We start from the raw sequence: 17998 nt of genomic DNA on the forward strand, positions 1-17998 counted from the left end.
GCCCCAGCTTTCAATCTGCAGAGTCGGACAATCTAATGTGTGCCGAGGCTGAGAGTCTGCAGTGTGGGCTACTACAACAAACTCTTCATCCCTACAGCCCATGAGGTCATACACACAGCAGGGAGGATCAGGCCCTCCTGAAACCAGGCGTTAACCTCTTCCCTTTAACCAACTGCTGCACCAAATGTCAGTCTAAACCAGGCGTATGCAAGATAAATCCAAAGGGATGCAAGATGAATCATGGGATAGAAAAGAGGACAGACATGTTCCGTTATAAAGACACAAAAAATGGTCTATTTTTTTACTGATATTTTATGACTTTTGTCCCAGCCAAAAAGGTAACCACTGATCTAAGAAATGGAAATCTGTCATGGAGTCTGAATCATAGTATAGTGTTGAATTTATTCAGAGAAACTTATGTTGCCTACAGATTTTGTCATAACAACAATTTTGCAAGTCTACTGCATGTGACACTGTCTGGGATGGGTCCAGTAGAATCGCAGATTGCAGTTTGTCTCAGACTGTATCAGTTTTGCGATGAAAGCCTGGCAGGGCTGTAAGAGTTGCAGCCAGGGAAAAGGGGCACTTCTGCAAAGTGAGTTTAAGTTAATTATTTATATTAGTATATTAGTATCTTATATAGTGTGATTTTGGTCCCAAATCTCTGACACATGCTGTCTTCAGTATCTCGAGCTCTAAATTGGCTCTCCGTCGACATGTCTCAGAGCGATCGAGGGCCACTTCTTTTGATTAGCAAAGATTTCAGCCTAAAACCACACAGTGTAAAGAAGCCTTACAGTGCATGTGTGTAGTGATAAAATGAATGTGGACATGTGGTTGTGAAGACCACATAACTACAGCACTATCAGTCCAAGGGGTCATTTACAGTATAAAGTCAGCTGTGGTAAAGAATAATAACGTAATACTATATTGATCTCCTCACCACAGGGAGATCAGAGTACCAGGTCAGCTACTGAGCGCTCCCAAGCTGGCAAGAAGTCGGCCCTCAAGGACAACCGACAACTTGGATTCTTGCTGAATCAGGGCTTGAACCCAGCTTTACCACTTGAAAGGCTGCAGACGCCACCCTGGATCCTTTGGGATTGTGTTCATGTCTTAAAGGCAAGTTTGTAGATGGAGCAGGTGGAGTGATGTGATTACTGTACCGAGCCTGAGCAGAGAAGCCTCTGACAAACTAGGATTGATGAGCAGTGCAAGGGAGGGAGCAGCTATTTCTGTCTGTGTGACCGCATGTGGTGCCCCGTGTCTGGCTGCATATACAGTACACCACCTTTGTGTGTACGTGAGAGTGTGTGTCCAGGGGTGAAAGGGGTGAAAACAACACTGGATGTAGACCGCAGTCGGGAATGTCAAACATGCACGTGTACAGCGATCCATTACAGCGGTGCATTAATTATTACTGAGCATGCTGAAAGTTGTAATCAACACTGGATTACTCAAATGACTAAGACTACCATGCAAATACATTTAACTGTTCCAAGTTATTATTTATTTACATGGTGCCATTATCCATTTTAGTCATATCTTCATGGCGTAAATCAACCCTACAGGTGTATGTGACATAAAGGAGAAAGAGCTGTGGAGGTGCAAGACGGAAAGAAGTGTGATACACTTATAAGTTACAACAAACTTCCACACTAAAAATATACAAAAATACATAAATAATAAAATTCACACACAGACGATCTTTGAACAGAGTTTTCCTTACAGTCCTTCCCATTTTCAGCCTCACCTCTTTTCAACTGCATAAAATGTTTTCCTCCTCTCTGCACAAGCAAACACATACACACATAGACATGCACACACACACGCAGACTATGAAAAAGCATGACCCTTGCAATTAGCTACAGTGCCAGAAGCCTGAGACAGCAGAAAGCAGCCGAAGCGCTCTTAGTGAGCACCTCGTGAACCGAGCGTCACACTGAATCAGCCTGGGGAGGACCACGGAGGAGTAACATGCCAGCAATTCAATACAACCTAATTCAGCGGGCCTGCACGGCAAGACTGATGAAGAAATTGAGGGTCTATTGTTACAAGAGCGGCACTTGTAGTGTCTCCGTTCATTCTAAATAAATTGCATTATCTGGGCTGTCAGAGTGGCAGGAAAAGAATCCATCCTGGCTTATCATCACAAACACATTCAGTGCACCTCGGATTTTCTTCCCCCCTCATCTCTTCAGTGTGTCTTTGCTCTAATTTTCAGAGCTTTGTGAAATGAGAATATTAAATCAACCATATTCCCCCTTTTTTCAATTATCCAACAATATTCTATATGCACACACGATTGAAAGGAGGAAGAAAAAAGAGGGTATAACAATTACTGTCAATGATGCATCCTGAATTCCCATTCATTATTCATATTCCACATGATTGCTGAATGCACTGTTATTGTTACATGTGATGCCACAGTGCAATGAACATGCATGTATGCACAACTGATATGCCTTCAAATTAAAGTGAGCATGAACAGACAAATGACGGCTGACTTGCAATGTCAATTATAATTTGACAAGTAGACGTTTACATTTTCATAATGATGCAAAAAAGTGGTGCAGGAAGCCCAAAGACAAATGGGTATGCTCTTGACCTTGATCTCTTAATTTTGCCCTGTGCAGCAAGTGCTGTATGGTGAGATGGTGGAGGTTGAGATGCAAAAGATTAGAGCTACATGCAAATCAAGTTGTGCAAGCAGAGGCGTTGGTATTCCTTGCAAATGTGGGTCTGTGTGTCACTCAGATGATAACGTGATTCCACGAGCTGGCAGTATAAATGTGAGGCATTACATAATAACTCTGTTTAATGGACATCAACATTTTGATTAAATTCTCTCCAACCACTTCACTGAACATCAAAAATACAACTTCAAAGTGATCAAAGCCAGGATGTGCTATGAGTATGTCTTTCTATCTGTTATCTCATCCACTGTTTGTAGATTGTATGAAAGCCTTCTCCTTCAGCTGATTTAATCCCTACAGCCACCTGAAGGCAGCACGACAGACATGCATCTACAGTTTCAAAAATTATACAAATAATCACTGTGGTTACCATGATAAAACCACACACAGCCATCATCAGGCTGCTGCAAAACAACCACACAAGCATCAGTGTACATCAACTTAGTTGATATAACTCTTCATGTGTCTGTAGGTTATAGCTGCTGTGCATATGTGCTGTGAAACACTTGCCCTACCTACCTACCTACCTCAAGCTGCAATGCTGCAGAGAGCATCTCTGTTTTAAATCTAGACTTAAGGCTCATCTTTTTGGCCAAGGTTTAATATTAACATAGTTTTTGAGATGTTTTTCCTCCATGTAAATTCTCCTTGGGTTACATGAAAGACGCTTGGAATCTAGTCTATTATTAATAATGTTACAGTGAGAAAACACACAGGACACATGAGCAAAGTAGCTCCTCTGCTTGATTTTTAAAATGTAATTTTTAATATATGCCATATACTGTAATTGTAAAAACTGTGACTGTGTGAGTGATTTGGTCAAATCTAATTTAATAATTTGAGTAATTCAGGAATCCAGCAATACATGCACAAAATAAGTATTCATCATTGTGTTTCAAAATGAAATTATGCATCATAATGAAAACAAAGCTGAACAGACTTTTAATATCACCACAAATATAAATTCAACAAAGGCACATTGTCTGCCTTTCACAAAACATTGTTTTTTAAACCTGCAGCTCACAGAAAGCAACACAATTTCCCTATTTGCATTTGCACTCTTGCCTTCTTTCTATTTGGTGAGCCATTTCCATCATGTCCCACTGTGATAGGCACAGCTGCTTTAAGGAGATGAGACCAATAACGTGACTGACTGAGAGGACAATGATTAATCACCCAACCCTCCTTTAGAATCTCCCAACCTCCCAAACCTCTTACTCATTTTGTGTTGTGATAAACATAATAACAAGTATGCTTGGACACAGTTTCACTGACCTTGCACGTATAACCCAGCGTGCTGTGGAGTTTGATGTGAGTATATCACCACAAAAGAGCCCTTAATCAGAATGAAAAAGCAGAACACACACACACACACACACAGATTGGGGATCTCATACTCCCTTGCATGCATGTTCATATTCCACTGTGGTTTCCATCAAGAGGCTGCTCTGACAGCAGAGCCGCCCTATTAGGAGAAGCAAGCTGTGGGCAGGAGGTTTTGCCTGAAGACCTGTTTAAAACTCAACAAAGATGAACCACTTTACATGACCTCACTGTGCCCCTGCCAGCAGAGACTCCGCAACAGAAGCCTGCCTCCCAAAATTCCTCCAAGCCACCGCTGAAATTTGCAAACCTTTCTCTTTATAGCACACCCGATTCTGTAATTTTACATCTTCTTATCAAACACAGCCGCCATTTAAGAAACCTTCTACCCCTCGAGACTTTTCTCTGTCTATGAATTCCCCCCCCCTGCTGGGACAGATCTGTAGGTGTGTCTGACAAGCCCTACATGAAGGGACCCCTCAACCCCTCCACTTGCTGTGGGCTGGCTGCTGCATGATGCGTTGTGACTGACGCTGGGAGCAAAACACCCTTGCCACTACTCTCCTCTGCCTTCAGCGTCGGCGAGAGTGAGAAGGAGGAAAGTCAGTCAGGCAATCTGGCAGCTCGAAAACCCCAGCTGAGTGCAGCCATCCTCTCCGCTGCCACTCTTCGGTAGCTAGAAAATACCTCAATTTGAAATCATACATTTCACCGCTAACCTTGATGGCAGGCGGCTCCGTTTTCAGCTGTGTGTGCCTGCATGTGTGAGGGGCTGAGTCGCTGATGGATATGTGTGTGTGTGTGTGTGTACTGTACTTCTGCAAATGGAGAATGTAAATGCCAAAGTAACATCTCAGGGATGTTGCTATTCAAATCTTGTTGGGGTACTGCAGGCATAATAGACCCCCTATTTCCACTGTGCCTGCTGAACGGTTTCACATCGTAATGAATATATATATATACACACAGATCCTTCAAGCTTAGTGGTAATAAAAGCAGCGTGCTGGCGCAGAGAGGAACTGATTTGGAAAACAACATGGCTGTGTACTGCTGGTTCGCCTCCATTCTTTGTCCTCTAAGAGGACAGACCTGTTAGATACAGATAGAGAGGTGAAATATTCTTTCAGTTAAAGGAAGCAGATTCCTGACGTCTAATCTGATAGCACCTGAATGCTCCATTATAGCGGTTACCCACATAACCTGACCAGGTTAGTGTGTCCAGCTCTGCACAGCCACACAATGACTCCAAACAGAAGATTATATTTCCTCTGACAGCACCCTGCCAGGCTCTCTCTGTCTCTACCTCCCCACCGCCACCCCCACCCTACCCCATCATTTCCCAATTGGCGGCACACAGAGGTGATGTTGTTCATTGCTTTATGAAACTCTACGCACCCTCAGGCGCCCTAAGGCTGTACCTGACAATAAAACCTCAGATAGGGATACATCAGGGAGGAAATAAAAAACAATCTTCCTCTGTGAATCCCTGACTGTGTTTTTAATGCGGTGACATATGGCTCAGCAGAGGTCTCCTCTTATCTGGTTTACAGATGCAGCTAAATGAAAATGACTACAATAAAATGACGAGGCCTGAATGCTTCAACAAGCAGTTGATGGCAGCTGCTGTGTGGCTGAATGTTTGAGTTTGCAGTTTCATTCCTCATTGAGCCAGCAGGTTTGACTGTGACTTCTCTGAAAGCCAAGAGGAGTAAATGCTCACCACATTTGGCTGATCGGGGAATAGCACTGATTATAGTGAACTTCCAATCCAAGTTTATGGAAAGCTGAACGTTAGAGACAGACCGCTAATTCTCTCACAACAATGCTTTATGCATATGTGAGCATAAGGCTCTGTGCTAACAAAACAAATACATGATTAAAAAGCATATGTTGTGCCCAGGGAAACAGAAAACTGAAACTTAGCATCCATTGTTGCTGTGTTACTGAAGTTAACACAGCACTTTGGTCTGCCGCCCCACTGATCTTTAGAGGGCAGCAAGATGAGAAAATATTCATAAAAACAACAACAAAACTTGTTTTTCAGTTCTGCTGCGGATCTGCGACCAGTAACAGTCAAGAGATTCAGTCATTCATCTGCCATAATGGGAGCTCTGGGTCATACAATCTAGAAAATAAAATACAGCTGCCTGTGATGGGGCTCCTGGAGGCTGAATAATCACTAGGTTTTGTTGTGGCAGCAAAGATAATAAAGCATTTTTACGATCCCATAAAAAAATCCTGTTTAAGACAGTTTTTCTGTGTTTTTCAGGCTCACTGCAGAATATTGAACCCAAATTTTGATGGTGCATTAGTTTTACAAACATGTGCTGTTTGTTTCATTGACTTTTACATGTATAAATCAACACTTTGTATTACCCAAAATGTCAGTGAACACTGTGATATTTTGCTTGAGCTTTTTGCCTGCTACACAGTAAATCCCTCACTGAATTATTTAGTCACTGTGTATTTTACTTTAACAGTTTAAACACTAACAGCACTTTGCTAAACTGCAAATGTTTGCCTTTTTTTTTTTTTTTTTTTTATATCGCTGCTTGCTGTAATGTTCAATGACCTTTCCAGGCACAGCACTTAACCAGGTCTGTGGAGAGACTGACTATCTTGAGCAGCTGTGCTTACGTAGACAGCACTTCTCGGCGGCTCGAAACTGTGATTAGAACAAATTAAACATGCCAAATTCAACATGATGTATGACACTGTGACACACGTCAGACATGTTCATAAATTAGACCATCTTATCTCTGCTGAAGTTCCACGTGATTTTACAGAAACTCCAGAAAGCTTTAGCCCCAGCCTTGATAGCAGGCATGTCAACCATAGCATCAGCACAACCTTTATCGGCAGATGATGCAGAGTTTATGTTTCACTGCTCTGTGGCATGAAAATTCTCACAAGAGAAACCAGTTAATTATGTGGTCTGGTCTGCAGTCACCCAAACAATGCACGCTAGTAATACGGAAACCTGCAATGTCAGATTCGTATCGCAAGCCTAACAATGTTTGCTACGGGGCCAGAGCTTCCCACATAGAGGCTAATCTGAAGGTGCTGGCTTTGTGTAGGGAGAATCGGGGAACATAGGCTCACGACACTACTAGCTTTAGCAACGCTGTCATCAATGCTGGCACCAACAACACAAGATTAAGCACTCAGAGGTCACAAAGAAAAGCGTGGCTTGGACATCTGACTTCACCAATCGACACTGATTACTTGACTCTCATCTCTTTGCCTCTATTTGTCAGAGGTAATGATGAGATTTTTTTTTAATAAACAGGTTTCCTTTCTTGGGCAGCCCTGACCTGCTGAGAGCATGTTTACGGAGAGTTTGACACTACAGACTTAAAGCAAACACAGCTGATTTTAAGCTGGTGTGCAGTATTATTATTAACAGCCAGGGATGTACACAAAAGGCTCAGTGTGACTTCTCACCACAGAGTACTTAAGCTCATTTTCAACACTTTGGTTGCTTCGTTATTCCCCTGGTTAACTGGATACAAAGAGCCTATGCTCAGTCAGCACAGAGTGGTTTGTAACGCTGCTTCATCCCACACCGCGATGCAGCCCAATGTCCCTCAAGGCTGTTCTTTAACAAATTCCATTCATTTAATATGCACCAGCCAATGGCACAGGATTAGATTCAGCAGGAGTGTTTGATATGGAAAAATGGTAGAATTACACCATGAAAAGAAAGAAGAAGAGAAACTTGGAGATGACAAGCAGAAAAGGAGGATGACAGATTAGGCACCGGATGGATTTAAGGGAGGTGACTGTTTTTAAAAAGGCAGTGACGAGGATCCTGCTGAGGTTGAGGATCGCACAGGGAACAGATACGGTTAGACGGCAATTGACTGCCTTGTGCTGTACCACATTGGAGTTCAAGAGGCTATCAAAACATTATGCCAGAGAGAGTCATAACAATGACCAGAGGAGTAATAAAAGACATAAAGTCAGAGAGACAGGGAGCGAGGGAGACGGAAAAAAAGCTGGTATGGGAGAGACGGAGAAGAAAGAGAAAGAGGAATAGAGAAGAAAAGGATGGGAGACACAGGGAGGGAGAGTCAGGAAAATCAATAGGCTTCTATATGCAGCATGGAGAACGTGTCGTGTCTCTGCTCCAGACAGCCTATCCAAGGAGCAGTCAAACTCAACATCTATCCACAGACTCATACTGATAATGTGCCACCCCAGCCTGTCCCTGTCTCCATTTATCTCCTTCTTCCCCCCCTCAAATACACACATTCACTTCAGCCTAGTGGCTCTTCTCCACCAAATTTAACACTATAATTTGGTTGAGGGCTGCCTGCCGTGTTATTGATGCGGCCAGTGGTCTGATCCATCTTGAGCCCGGGACAAGACTTTAGTCAAGATGGCTATAACTCAGTGGCACCCTGTTCCCTGTTTGCCAGAGTATCAGACATTGGTCTCTGGTAATTTAAAGGCTGGACTGAGAGCCGACATTACTGTATCCACCCATCTTCGTCACCCCAGACTGCTGGATGTCAGTGCTTTGAGCCATTCGGTAATGTTCCAGGATTCTCTGGACTAGAAATAAGTTTTGTAACATTTTTGTGGTGTTACAAACTTCCATAAATACATTTTTAAAGATTATACAACATGGAAATGAAGTTATGAGTAACTGAAAAAGAAATAAAATGAAATGCATTTGCTTTCTCACAGTGAAGGATTAAGACATATTCTGTGTGTGTGTGTGTGTGTGTTTAGATGCCATGGTGCGACATGTGGGATGGATTTTCGAGGTTTACTCCTGAGCAAGCTTGGCATGCTGGTGCCTCTTCACATATATTTCGCCGTTATGTCTTTATGTGTGTGTGTTTACGTCCACCACCCATCTGTGTGGGTTTAGCTGGAGGCCAGAGCAATGGGGAATTGGAAAGCTGGATGTGGCATTACATACCAGCATCTTATCACTCTGATATATGGCCAAATAGGATACGGAGGGGCTAAGACTGCTCTGATAACAAAAAATGAATGAAGATTGGAGGGAAGAATAGAAATGTAAAGAAAGAAAGAAGGAGAGGAGGACATAAGGAAGCAAGGGGAAGAAAGATGAGGAGGAACGATGTGCTCTGTGGAGGCCCACGGGACTCTTAGTGTAGTCTCTGATCATTGATTAAAGAGGTTTATGTACTCCCACCTACAATGTTGTAGAGGACACTCTCACCCCTCTCTTCCTCTGCCTCTACCGCCCCATTCTTCCCCCCAGAGCTGCCCATCCCTCTGCCCTTTCCTTCCTATCTGTCTCTATCTCTCTTTAATGGGCAGACAACCATTGCTGTAATTTTCTCTGTACTTTAACTGACAACTACAAAAGGTCACTCAGAGGGAGGGGTTTCATGCCTCTAATCACTCAACAAAAGCAGGGCCACTCAGTCCATTCAAATGTCACCGTACCAGAAATACTGATAAAGACAAAAATGTACTCTCGTACCCCTATACTGTGCTGTTTTCATTTCCTCGTGTTAAACACAGAGGGACGATACTGCGAGCATGAGGACTACCATTTAAACTGAAGAAAGCAAGTGTCCTTGAGCTGCAATTACATAAGCCATTTTTTTTTAACTTTCCTGACTGAAATCTGAACCATATGGCCACTAAATTAAATGATAAGATTAGTTTCATGGCCACATGCCACAGTAATACAGCAATAGAGCGCTCCACCTCAAGCAAACACGATGGCACTGTGTTGAGCCTTTGTACTGTTATTGGTTTGCTGCTGCTACTGAAACCACAGTTTTATCAGAGTATCCTGCTCCTGCTGTTATTAAATGGGAGAAGGCAAGTCCCCCGCCTCACAATCTCCTGTAAACTAGAAAACACCACTTGACTAAAGATGGCTCCCCTGGTAACAACATTCTACTCAGACAACGGTCACTGCTGGTAGAAAGTGCTTGTAAATGACCAAACAATGGAGGCAATCAAGTGACGAATCTTCCCAGGAGAAGATCTCTAAGTCAAGTGGTAGAAAGCAGCTATTCAAAAACATACAGTTACTTGAACTTATGAGGATAAGTTTTAGAAACGCACAATATGGAGCAGGATGACTAATGACCTGAGTCAAAACCCAGAAAATACCAGATGCACTGAGCTGAGGATGAATGAGCGGCATTAGTTCAGCAGAAACACACAACAAATATTGCAGTAATCCTAGACTGATAAATTAAACATTAAGCAAACACATTCTGGTTGTTAAGATTATAAATTTTGATGGGGAAGAGACGAGTGGCCTAAAGAACACAGCGTTTGTTATGTTCATTTACTATGGTTTTCTGCCACAGTAGCAGGTCCATTAACTATCAAAAGAAATCAATGTGAGCATGTCGAGACAAACAGCACGGGCGTTGCTATTATTGTGAACAGCGAGTTCGAGGATAGGCTGCTAGGGGCGAGGGTTGAGCTGAACGTGAGAGAGCCGAGAGAACACGGACAAGCTTGAAAATGAGAAAGGAGAAGATACTGGAGTCAATTACAAGTCCCATCTTGTAGTTTGTGTCCACATTGATTTGTTGGGGACTAGGATCTCTGCCTCTCCCCAGTTCACCTAATTGCACTCACTCTGACCCGCTAATTACTTCACTAAGACCTAGTTGGTCTCCCCTCAGTGCATTGCCTCGCTGTCTGGAGCTGTCTCTCTGCACCAACGGAGGAGGAAGGAAGAAGAGAGGAAGAGGATATGAAGGCAAAAAGATAGAACATGCCTGGATTAAGAATGCATGATGTACATCCCAGTAGGAGAGAGAATTGGAGATGTAGAGTGAAACAACAAGAGACAGATATTTGAGGCGGTATGCAGGGGCTGTGAACTCATGCAGTAGTGTTAAAATACGGTTGTTACTGTACTATATGTCACCTCAGGACATAATTCATGATGTGAATTATGTGTCTGTCTCTCACTGAGCAGCATACATAATTAAATGAATCGCTATTGATTAAATAATCACTCATAATCATGAGGATAATAATGACAGCGAATCATCGGGAACACTGGGGAGCTTACATACCTGATGGGATGAGCCCAAACGCCCAGTTGGGTACGAGAATGCTGAAAGGGTTGTTCGTGTCTTTGTTGTCTTTGTTGTCTGTTGTCACGGCAGCTTTGTGTTCCTCTGATTTTTGGCTCACGCCTTTGAAAGGTGTCCACCGACTTCCAACCACGAAGGACTCGGAAACTGCAGACCTGGATTCCATTTCTGTGGCGCCAATGTTGGAGGATGCGAAGGTAGTCAGCTGAATGACACCCGCAGTCGATCGAGAACCCTCACTGGGCGCTGGAGTAGCTGAGAAGTGGCCCTGCAGGTTGGGTGGGCTTGCTTTCTCTTTTTCTTCCTGAACCCACGAAATGGAAATAGATGGCTCCTCGGTGGTGACGCTGACTGGGGAATTTTCTGTGGTGGTTGCTGCCGTGGTAGCATCCGTCCTCTGTGTGTCTCTGGTTGTCAGAAGTTCCACTGTGGTCACCTTGGAGGTTGTCAGCACCTCCATTAGGGCTTCAGGTGAGGAAGTCATAACCTCCTTTCTGCTCATGCCTTTGCTGTTCTTCCTAAAAACAGGAGTGGAACCTGAATTTGAACTAACCTCTCCTCTTCGTGAAGAAGCAGAGGAGTGGTTGTCAGTAGGCCGGTGGACGTAGAGGATCTCTCCCCGGGCTTCCTCTGCTGTGTGTGGCTCCTGGGAGCTCTGAGGAGGAGTGGTGGGCTGTTCCACCAGCTGCCACTGGGACAGAGTTGTGTGCTCCGCGACAGTCAGAAGCCTTGAAGACTCTATTTTAGGACTCACTTTAACACCACTGCTGTCCAGTTTGTTTGTTTTTGATCCAAACTCAGCAGGAAAGTGGCTACCTTCACTGCTCCCCTCTATCTCCCTCTCCTCCCCTGATGCAGCTCTGGCAGCTGATGGAGTGTTGGCATCATCTCCGTCCTGGTCCCTCCCCTGGCCTGAGTAGTTTTCCGGGTTGTCCTGTGGAATGGAGGTGGGCAGGGTCATCACCTCCAGTGGCCCTGCTTTGGCTTCCATAGGCTCCCAGGTGGGACGTTTACCCACATAGGCCACATTTCCAGGAGGACCCAGTTTAGAGCCACGCATGGACTTGATGGCCCACCGAAAGGGGCTGCTGGGGGCGGAAGCAAAGACTGGGCCTCCTCTGGGACCCTGGGGACCGGATACGTTGACATGTTCAGTGGGTGGTGTTCTCTCATTGGGCCCTGATGCAGTGAACTCTAAAGGGGATGAAGAGACAGAGCAGACTAATTAATACGATTCCATTACAGGGGCTGGGAAGGTGGGGGTGGATTTAATTTTCTGGATGTGGAATTAGCAATTAAAACTCAAGCCCGGCTTACATGAGCCCCATATAACTCTTACAGGCAGCATAGTTTCAAAATGTGTTTGTGTTCATGGCTATGGGTTCCTGTCTTGTGTGGACTGATTAGTTTCACTGATTGACTTTTATTCCATGTTCATTTTCTTTGGCCAACTACAAACCAATTTCTATTTAGGATAGTAAGGGACCCCCTTTGGGAGAGTGTCCCATCAGATGATGGATGAGAAAATATGTTTTCAGAGCCTTTAAACCAGATCCATATATATACATACATATATGTTGTCTTCTGCATCAGCTTTCGAGATTGCATGCCACAATATAAATGTGAACATATATTCATTTTAAATTGAACTTCTCTGGCTCCATCATGACTTTTTATGTGTCAATACATCAATTTGCCCAACAACCTATATTGTATTTAGACTGTCAAATGTATATATATATATATATATATATATATATATATATGCAAATAACGTTGGAAGACATTAAAACGTAACTGGGAATTTCTGTTTTAAGCTGAAGACAAACTGTACTTTTTGGAGAACTGAAAGTAGCAGATAACCGCAATTTACTGTAAGGGGTTTTTGGGCTTCTTTCCTCACCAGTGGAGCTCATCAGCACGGCTACTAAAGTTGCTGGAATCTGTAGACAAAGTTGGGGGCCATCCCTTGTGGAAACACACGTGTGCATGCATGCATGCACAGACACAAACCCGCCAAAAGGATGGAAGGATGTATTCAAAGTAATTTCACACTTCTCTTCTCTGTCCCTGTTTTCTTATTCCCTGTGGATTCTTTTACCCCAACCAACCTCCTGCAGGAGCACACTTTCCTGTGGTGAGACAAGCCATGTGGAAAAACGCAGGAGCACTTTCAACACGATAAGCAAATGACTTGCTCCACAGCAAGCTCCATCTAGACCTGTTTATTTAGATGAAGTGGTCCACTGTACCTTATCAGCTTACGGCTTTAAACCAGACACTGTCTACACCATCAATAATTCATTCTGTCTGCGTGTGTGACTCATGGTCGGTGTGTTTTTTTAGGGCAGCACAGCAGTCCTGTTACTGAGAGGCCCTGCTAGTGTTGCTCCCATCGTCATCGCTCAGCTCGGCCTGGCTGTCCTCAGTTCAGTTAACATGTCTGAATAGCACAGCAATACAGCAGGGGGTGTGCAACACAACCCAGCACAACAAATTACCATGAGAGGGAGAACATACACAAATATGTCCATGAATAAAATATTAAAATGTATGTTAATTATTCAGAAGGTCCGCTGTTGCCTTATACCCAAGTGAGGTTTATGAGCCTGTGGTTCATTTCCATAAGAGGCATGTAGATGGGCGTAATTGTCCTATTAATAATCCAAATAGCTAATTACATACTTTTGCTGCACACACTGATGAAAGTGAGAATAATTAAACACATTAATCTGGTTTGATCATCTATGCAATGACCCATGTAATAAATAAAATGAGACAATTAGACATAGGTTTGGATGATTTCACTGTGCTGTTTAGAGAATTCGGACACTGTTGGTGGAAAAGCCACAAGTCAGGAGTGAAATGCTGCAAAACAAACTTATAATAAACCCGGTTCAGACGGTAATTGTGTGCTTCCACTGTGAGTGGTTCTGCTATGTTGACTCCACTTTACTGGAGTAAACGGGCTGAGAGAATCCCTCGGGTCAGGCAGACATGATATTAAATTGTCTGAGTGGAGGCTGACAATGAAAGAAGGAGAGAGATCTAGAGAGAGAGAGAGAGATCCAGAGAGAGAGACAGAAAGAGAGATAATACCAATCCACCCCAACCCATCTGCAGATATGGCATCTAATAAAGACTGAGGAGAAGTTATTGCATGGCCATGTGAATCATGTCAGCAGCATCTACATTGAGTGTCAGCGCACAGACCTCACTGTCTTCTATCACATAAATTCAGTCTTTGGGGTTGACAAGACCAGTGCAAAACAGACATGCATTTCCTTGACAGACAGCGGGGGGGCTTCCATGTAAAGCTTCTTCAAATTTCACATGCTTGTATTGCAGACACAAAATAATAATCAACGCAATAAAATGTTCAAAATGTTTTGATTCGGAGTGGTAATAATTGAAGTTATCGTTCTACATTCAGAGATATTTTTCAAATTTTCAAAATAATTTGATTCAATACTTCAAATCTTTCTTGGATGTTTCGTCTGCAGTGCAAAGCTTTGCATCCCCCTCAATCCAAGAGGCAACATGGCACCATCAGTTACTGAGAAGTGCTGAGATCCAAGGGATAGCCTGCAGCGTACAATAACTGAGTTAATTCAGCTCACTGATGCTAGTTTAAGAAGAGACATCAGCTGGGCAGCTTTCCATCACGGCAACATGAAAGAAAGAAGCGACTATTCCTTGCTCTTCTTCCCCCGTCTTCCCTCTTTCTCACTCTACTCATCCCCCTCTTGTGTTCCTTGTCCTGGTTGTAGTCATCATTACCACCTACCCTTAGAGAGCTGGGGCCTAATTGGCAGAGACATAGATGGAGGTGAGAGCGAGTGGCGGTGCAGCCCAACCTCAACGTTAATTGGATACGGTTGTGAATAATGCATGCAGACTAAAGCTTGGGTTTTCATTAATACCTTGGGGGTTGGCATCAGATTTCAGGTAGCATTGCACTGAGTATTTACATTAATAAAGCTGGCAATTGCTCAGTGAGAAAAGCCTATCACCTTTATTGAATCATTCTTCTGGGTGTCTGTGGGAGAGCCTTCAGTCCTTCTTTGTATCCTCCCCTTTAGCAGATTCCAAGGATGTGTTATTTGTGGTGGCCATTAAGAGAAAAGCTGCTTTCTTCCACCCAAGGCTGTGTCACACTTTTTTTTTGGCTTCTATCTGGCGCATTTCTCTACTTTTGGCTGATGATCAGTTTCTGAGCTGTAATTTGCCTTTACTGTAGGTGTCTTGCTCCAGTAGTTATTGATCCAGCAACCCTCCAGTCATGAACCATTCCTCTAATCTTTAGTCTGCCTTTACCCCTGCAGTCATACACTAGAGGAAGTGATTTTAAGTTCAGTGCCAGGGTGTTTTTGAGAAGACATGAGCTTAAAACAGCAACCTGGTGACCTTTTCTATACTTGTGTGTGTTGTACCGCACCATTCCTGAGGGTACACTACACTGTGGATGTTACCTGTCTGACAGGGTGTCCAGGTTGTTCAGCTTGCAGCGCGCGCACACACCAACTTAACAACTGACCCCTGCATTGTCAGGCTTTCTCATACTCCCCAGATCATTCCTCTGTTTGTGTCTGAACACAGACTTCTTAAACTTCTATACATGCCTGGTCAAGCTCACTTTCTCACCTGTAATTAATTCTCCACAGTGAATAGCACTCAATTCTTCCGTCTAATACTTCTGTGACTTCTAAAAATAAGCCGAAACTTGTGATGCAGGTCTGCCTTGTTCTAAACAAACAATACATATGCAAGCAAACCTTTTATAGCATCAAAGTAGATTAAAATTGAAGTTTAGCTTGTATTTTTTATTTGCCAGCCTGTAATGTAAACACAGCACAGCCAATAAATATGGGAACGGAGGCAAAACAGTCTCCATTCCAACATTTTGCTTTACTGTATGCGGTGTGGCCTTTTGTTTGTTTGCAATTACTGTTTAATTAAATCTACAATGATACTTGAAATTGCCCTGCAGAGGAATATATTATGGCGTATTCGGGGGAAAAGAGGAGAGACTGTTTAAAAAGCATGACATAAACAGATCTTGTATTTACTGACGACGTTTAAATGCCTCTGTTTAAAATAGTTTCAATTCACCCTCTTTTCTGTTTAAATTCCACATTCAGTTATTAGTTTTAAAGGTTAGAGGTGAAAGCTAAATACATAAAAACACACACACACACACACAAACAAAATCAATGTTGAGAGCGTACCGTTAGCAGTGGATGGAGGGTTGTCGGCAGACGCGCCGGGGGCTTGTTCTCCTGGCTGAGCGGTGCTCTCACTTTGCCCTGTGCTTTGGACTGCAGGCACTAATCGAATCAGTGGCATCACCTCTTTTTCCTGCTCAGAGAGACCTTCCTCTGGACTCTGTAAACCACTAGTAGGAGCCCTGAAGGAAAAACTACCACTTGTGTGCTCCATGATGGCATTGCCCATGCCGCCCTTGTTTCCACTGGGTTTTGGTATACTCAGGTTTCTGATGAATCCTTCTCCCTGCGTCTGGTTCTCTCCTGCTTTTTCCTCAAGCACTGAAGGTCCTTTTTCTGTCTCCTCCACCTCCTCGCCTCCGGTCCAGTACCTAAAGGGCTTCATTAGGGTGTTAACAAACTCAGCCAACACGCTGTTGCTACTCTGAGGCTGGGGAGTGGAAGAAGCTATGGAGGATAATGTTGGGGTTTCAGATGATCCAAAATAGCCACTATCTTCTTCTTCATGAGCAGAACCTCCGTGGCTCTCCAGGCTCCTGAGGTCAGAAATGCCCAAGATATTGCTACTCTTTGGGCCATCAGACTCCTCGTGGCTGGGTTGGCTGGTTCTGGATCCACTCTGTTTTTCATCCCAGCCCTGCTCTGGCCTTAAGTGGATGACTACATGTTCTTCAGAGATCTCAGAGGAGTTGTTGATCCCAGCGATGGAGTGGACTTCTGCCTCATCCAAGTCAACCAGGCCAGTCCAGGTGGAAGTCTTGGCAAAAGGGGCACTCTGCTGGGATTCAGTGACTGAGGAGATGGCTTCTGCTGCTGGGTCGGCGGGCTGTTGCAAAGCCTGCGCTTCTGCAGCCTGGACCCCCGCTGGCTGGTGGGCTGCAACACACAACAGCCACATTTTATCAAAAGCAACAGCACTGTTTTTGACTTGACCTGCTTTATCTGCTGCTGCACAACACAGCACTGAACCTCACATTACCTCTCTCACCGTATTTCAATAAACCTCCTGCTACTCAAACAAGATTAAATTCAGAGCATGGTGTTGGATTGACAATGTTTTATCTCGTGGCTCTGATTTTCTGACTACAAAATCCAATCACTTTTGTGTTCATGCCATACTAATGAGATTATATCGACAAAATTATTTACATGAGCCAAATCTATGCTATTAAACAAAACATATTACCATTTTTATCCACTTTTAGCTATTTGAGAGACATCATTTGTTGAGAATGTTAATGTAAATGTGCATACAGCAAAGAGGTTCATCAACTGTTTGACAAAAGCACTGTTGCTCTGCTCTCATGCTGCTCGTGTTTATTTAAAATGATTGGGTTATGCAGATGTCTCATGTCACTGCAAATTTCATAAGTCGGCATTGTGAATGATGAGAGCACCATTCATTTTTTTCCTGTCTGTGAAAATGCAATTGTCAAGTATCAGTCTGTGGTTTGCTGCAATCAATGGAAGCAAGAAAAACAAAAACACTCACACGCTTGACAAATTATGAAATACACAATATCAGTGAGCTGAATGTGATGTAAAGTCAATCCAAAGGGAAGATGAAACTAACTTATTCTAGTCTCACTTGGCACATGATAAAAGACAAGGTCAAAGACAGAGTTACAGCAAACCCCAATTGGTCTCATTCATGCTCTCACTCTTTTTATCTCTCTCCCTTTCTACCTCTCTTTCCCCC

At 43.5% G+C, this 17998-nt stretch overlaps 1 protein-coding gene across 1 annotated transcript in view; it reads right to left on the minus strand.

Annotated features, from left to right (window-relative positions):
* ncanb (neurocan b) overlaps nucleotides 1-17998 on the minus strand; it is a 94912-nt gene that overhangs the window by 55327 nt on the left and 21587 nt on the right. Inside the window, exons 7-8 of the mRNA XM_070832165.1 lie at nucleotides 16303-17175; nucleotides 11054-12268 (exon numbers count right to left, since the gene is read on the minus strand). Coding sequence (XP_070688266.1) covers nucleotides 11054-12268; nucleotides 16303-17175 — 2088 coding nt within the window. The remainder of the gene's footprint in view (nucleotides 1-11053; nucleotides 12269-16302; nucleotides 17176-17998) is intronic.

The sequence above is a fragment of the Pempheris klunzingeri genome, chromosome 6 (genome assembly GCF_042242105.1).
Source record: "Pempheris klunzingeri isolate RE-2024b chromosome 6, fPemKlu1.hap1, whole genome shotgun sequence".
Classification (NCBI taxonomy): domain Eukaryota; kingdom Metazoa; phylum Chordata; class Actinopteri; order Acropomatiformes; family Pempheridae; genus Pempheris; species Pempheris klunzingeri.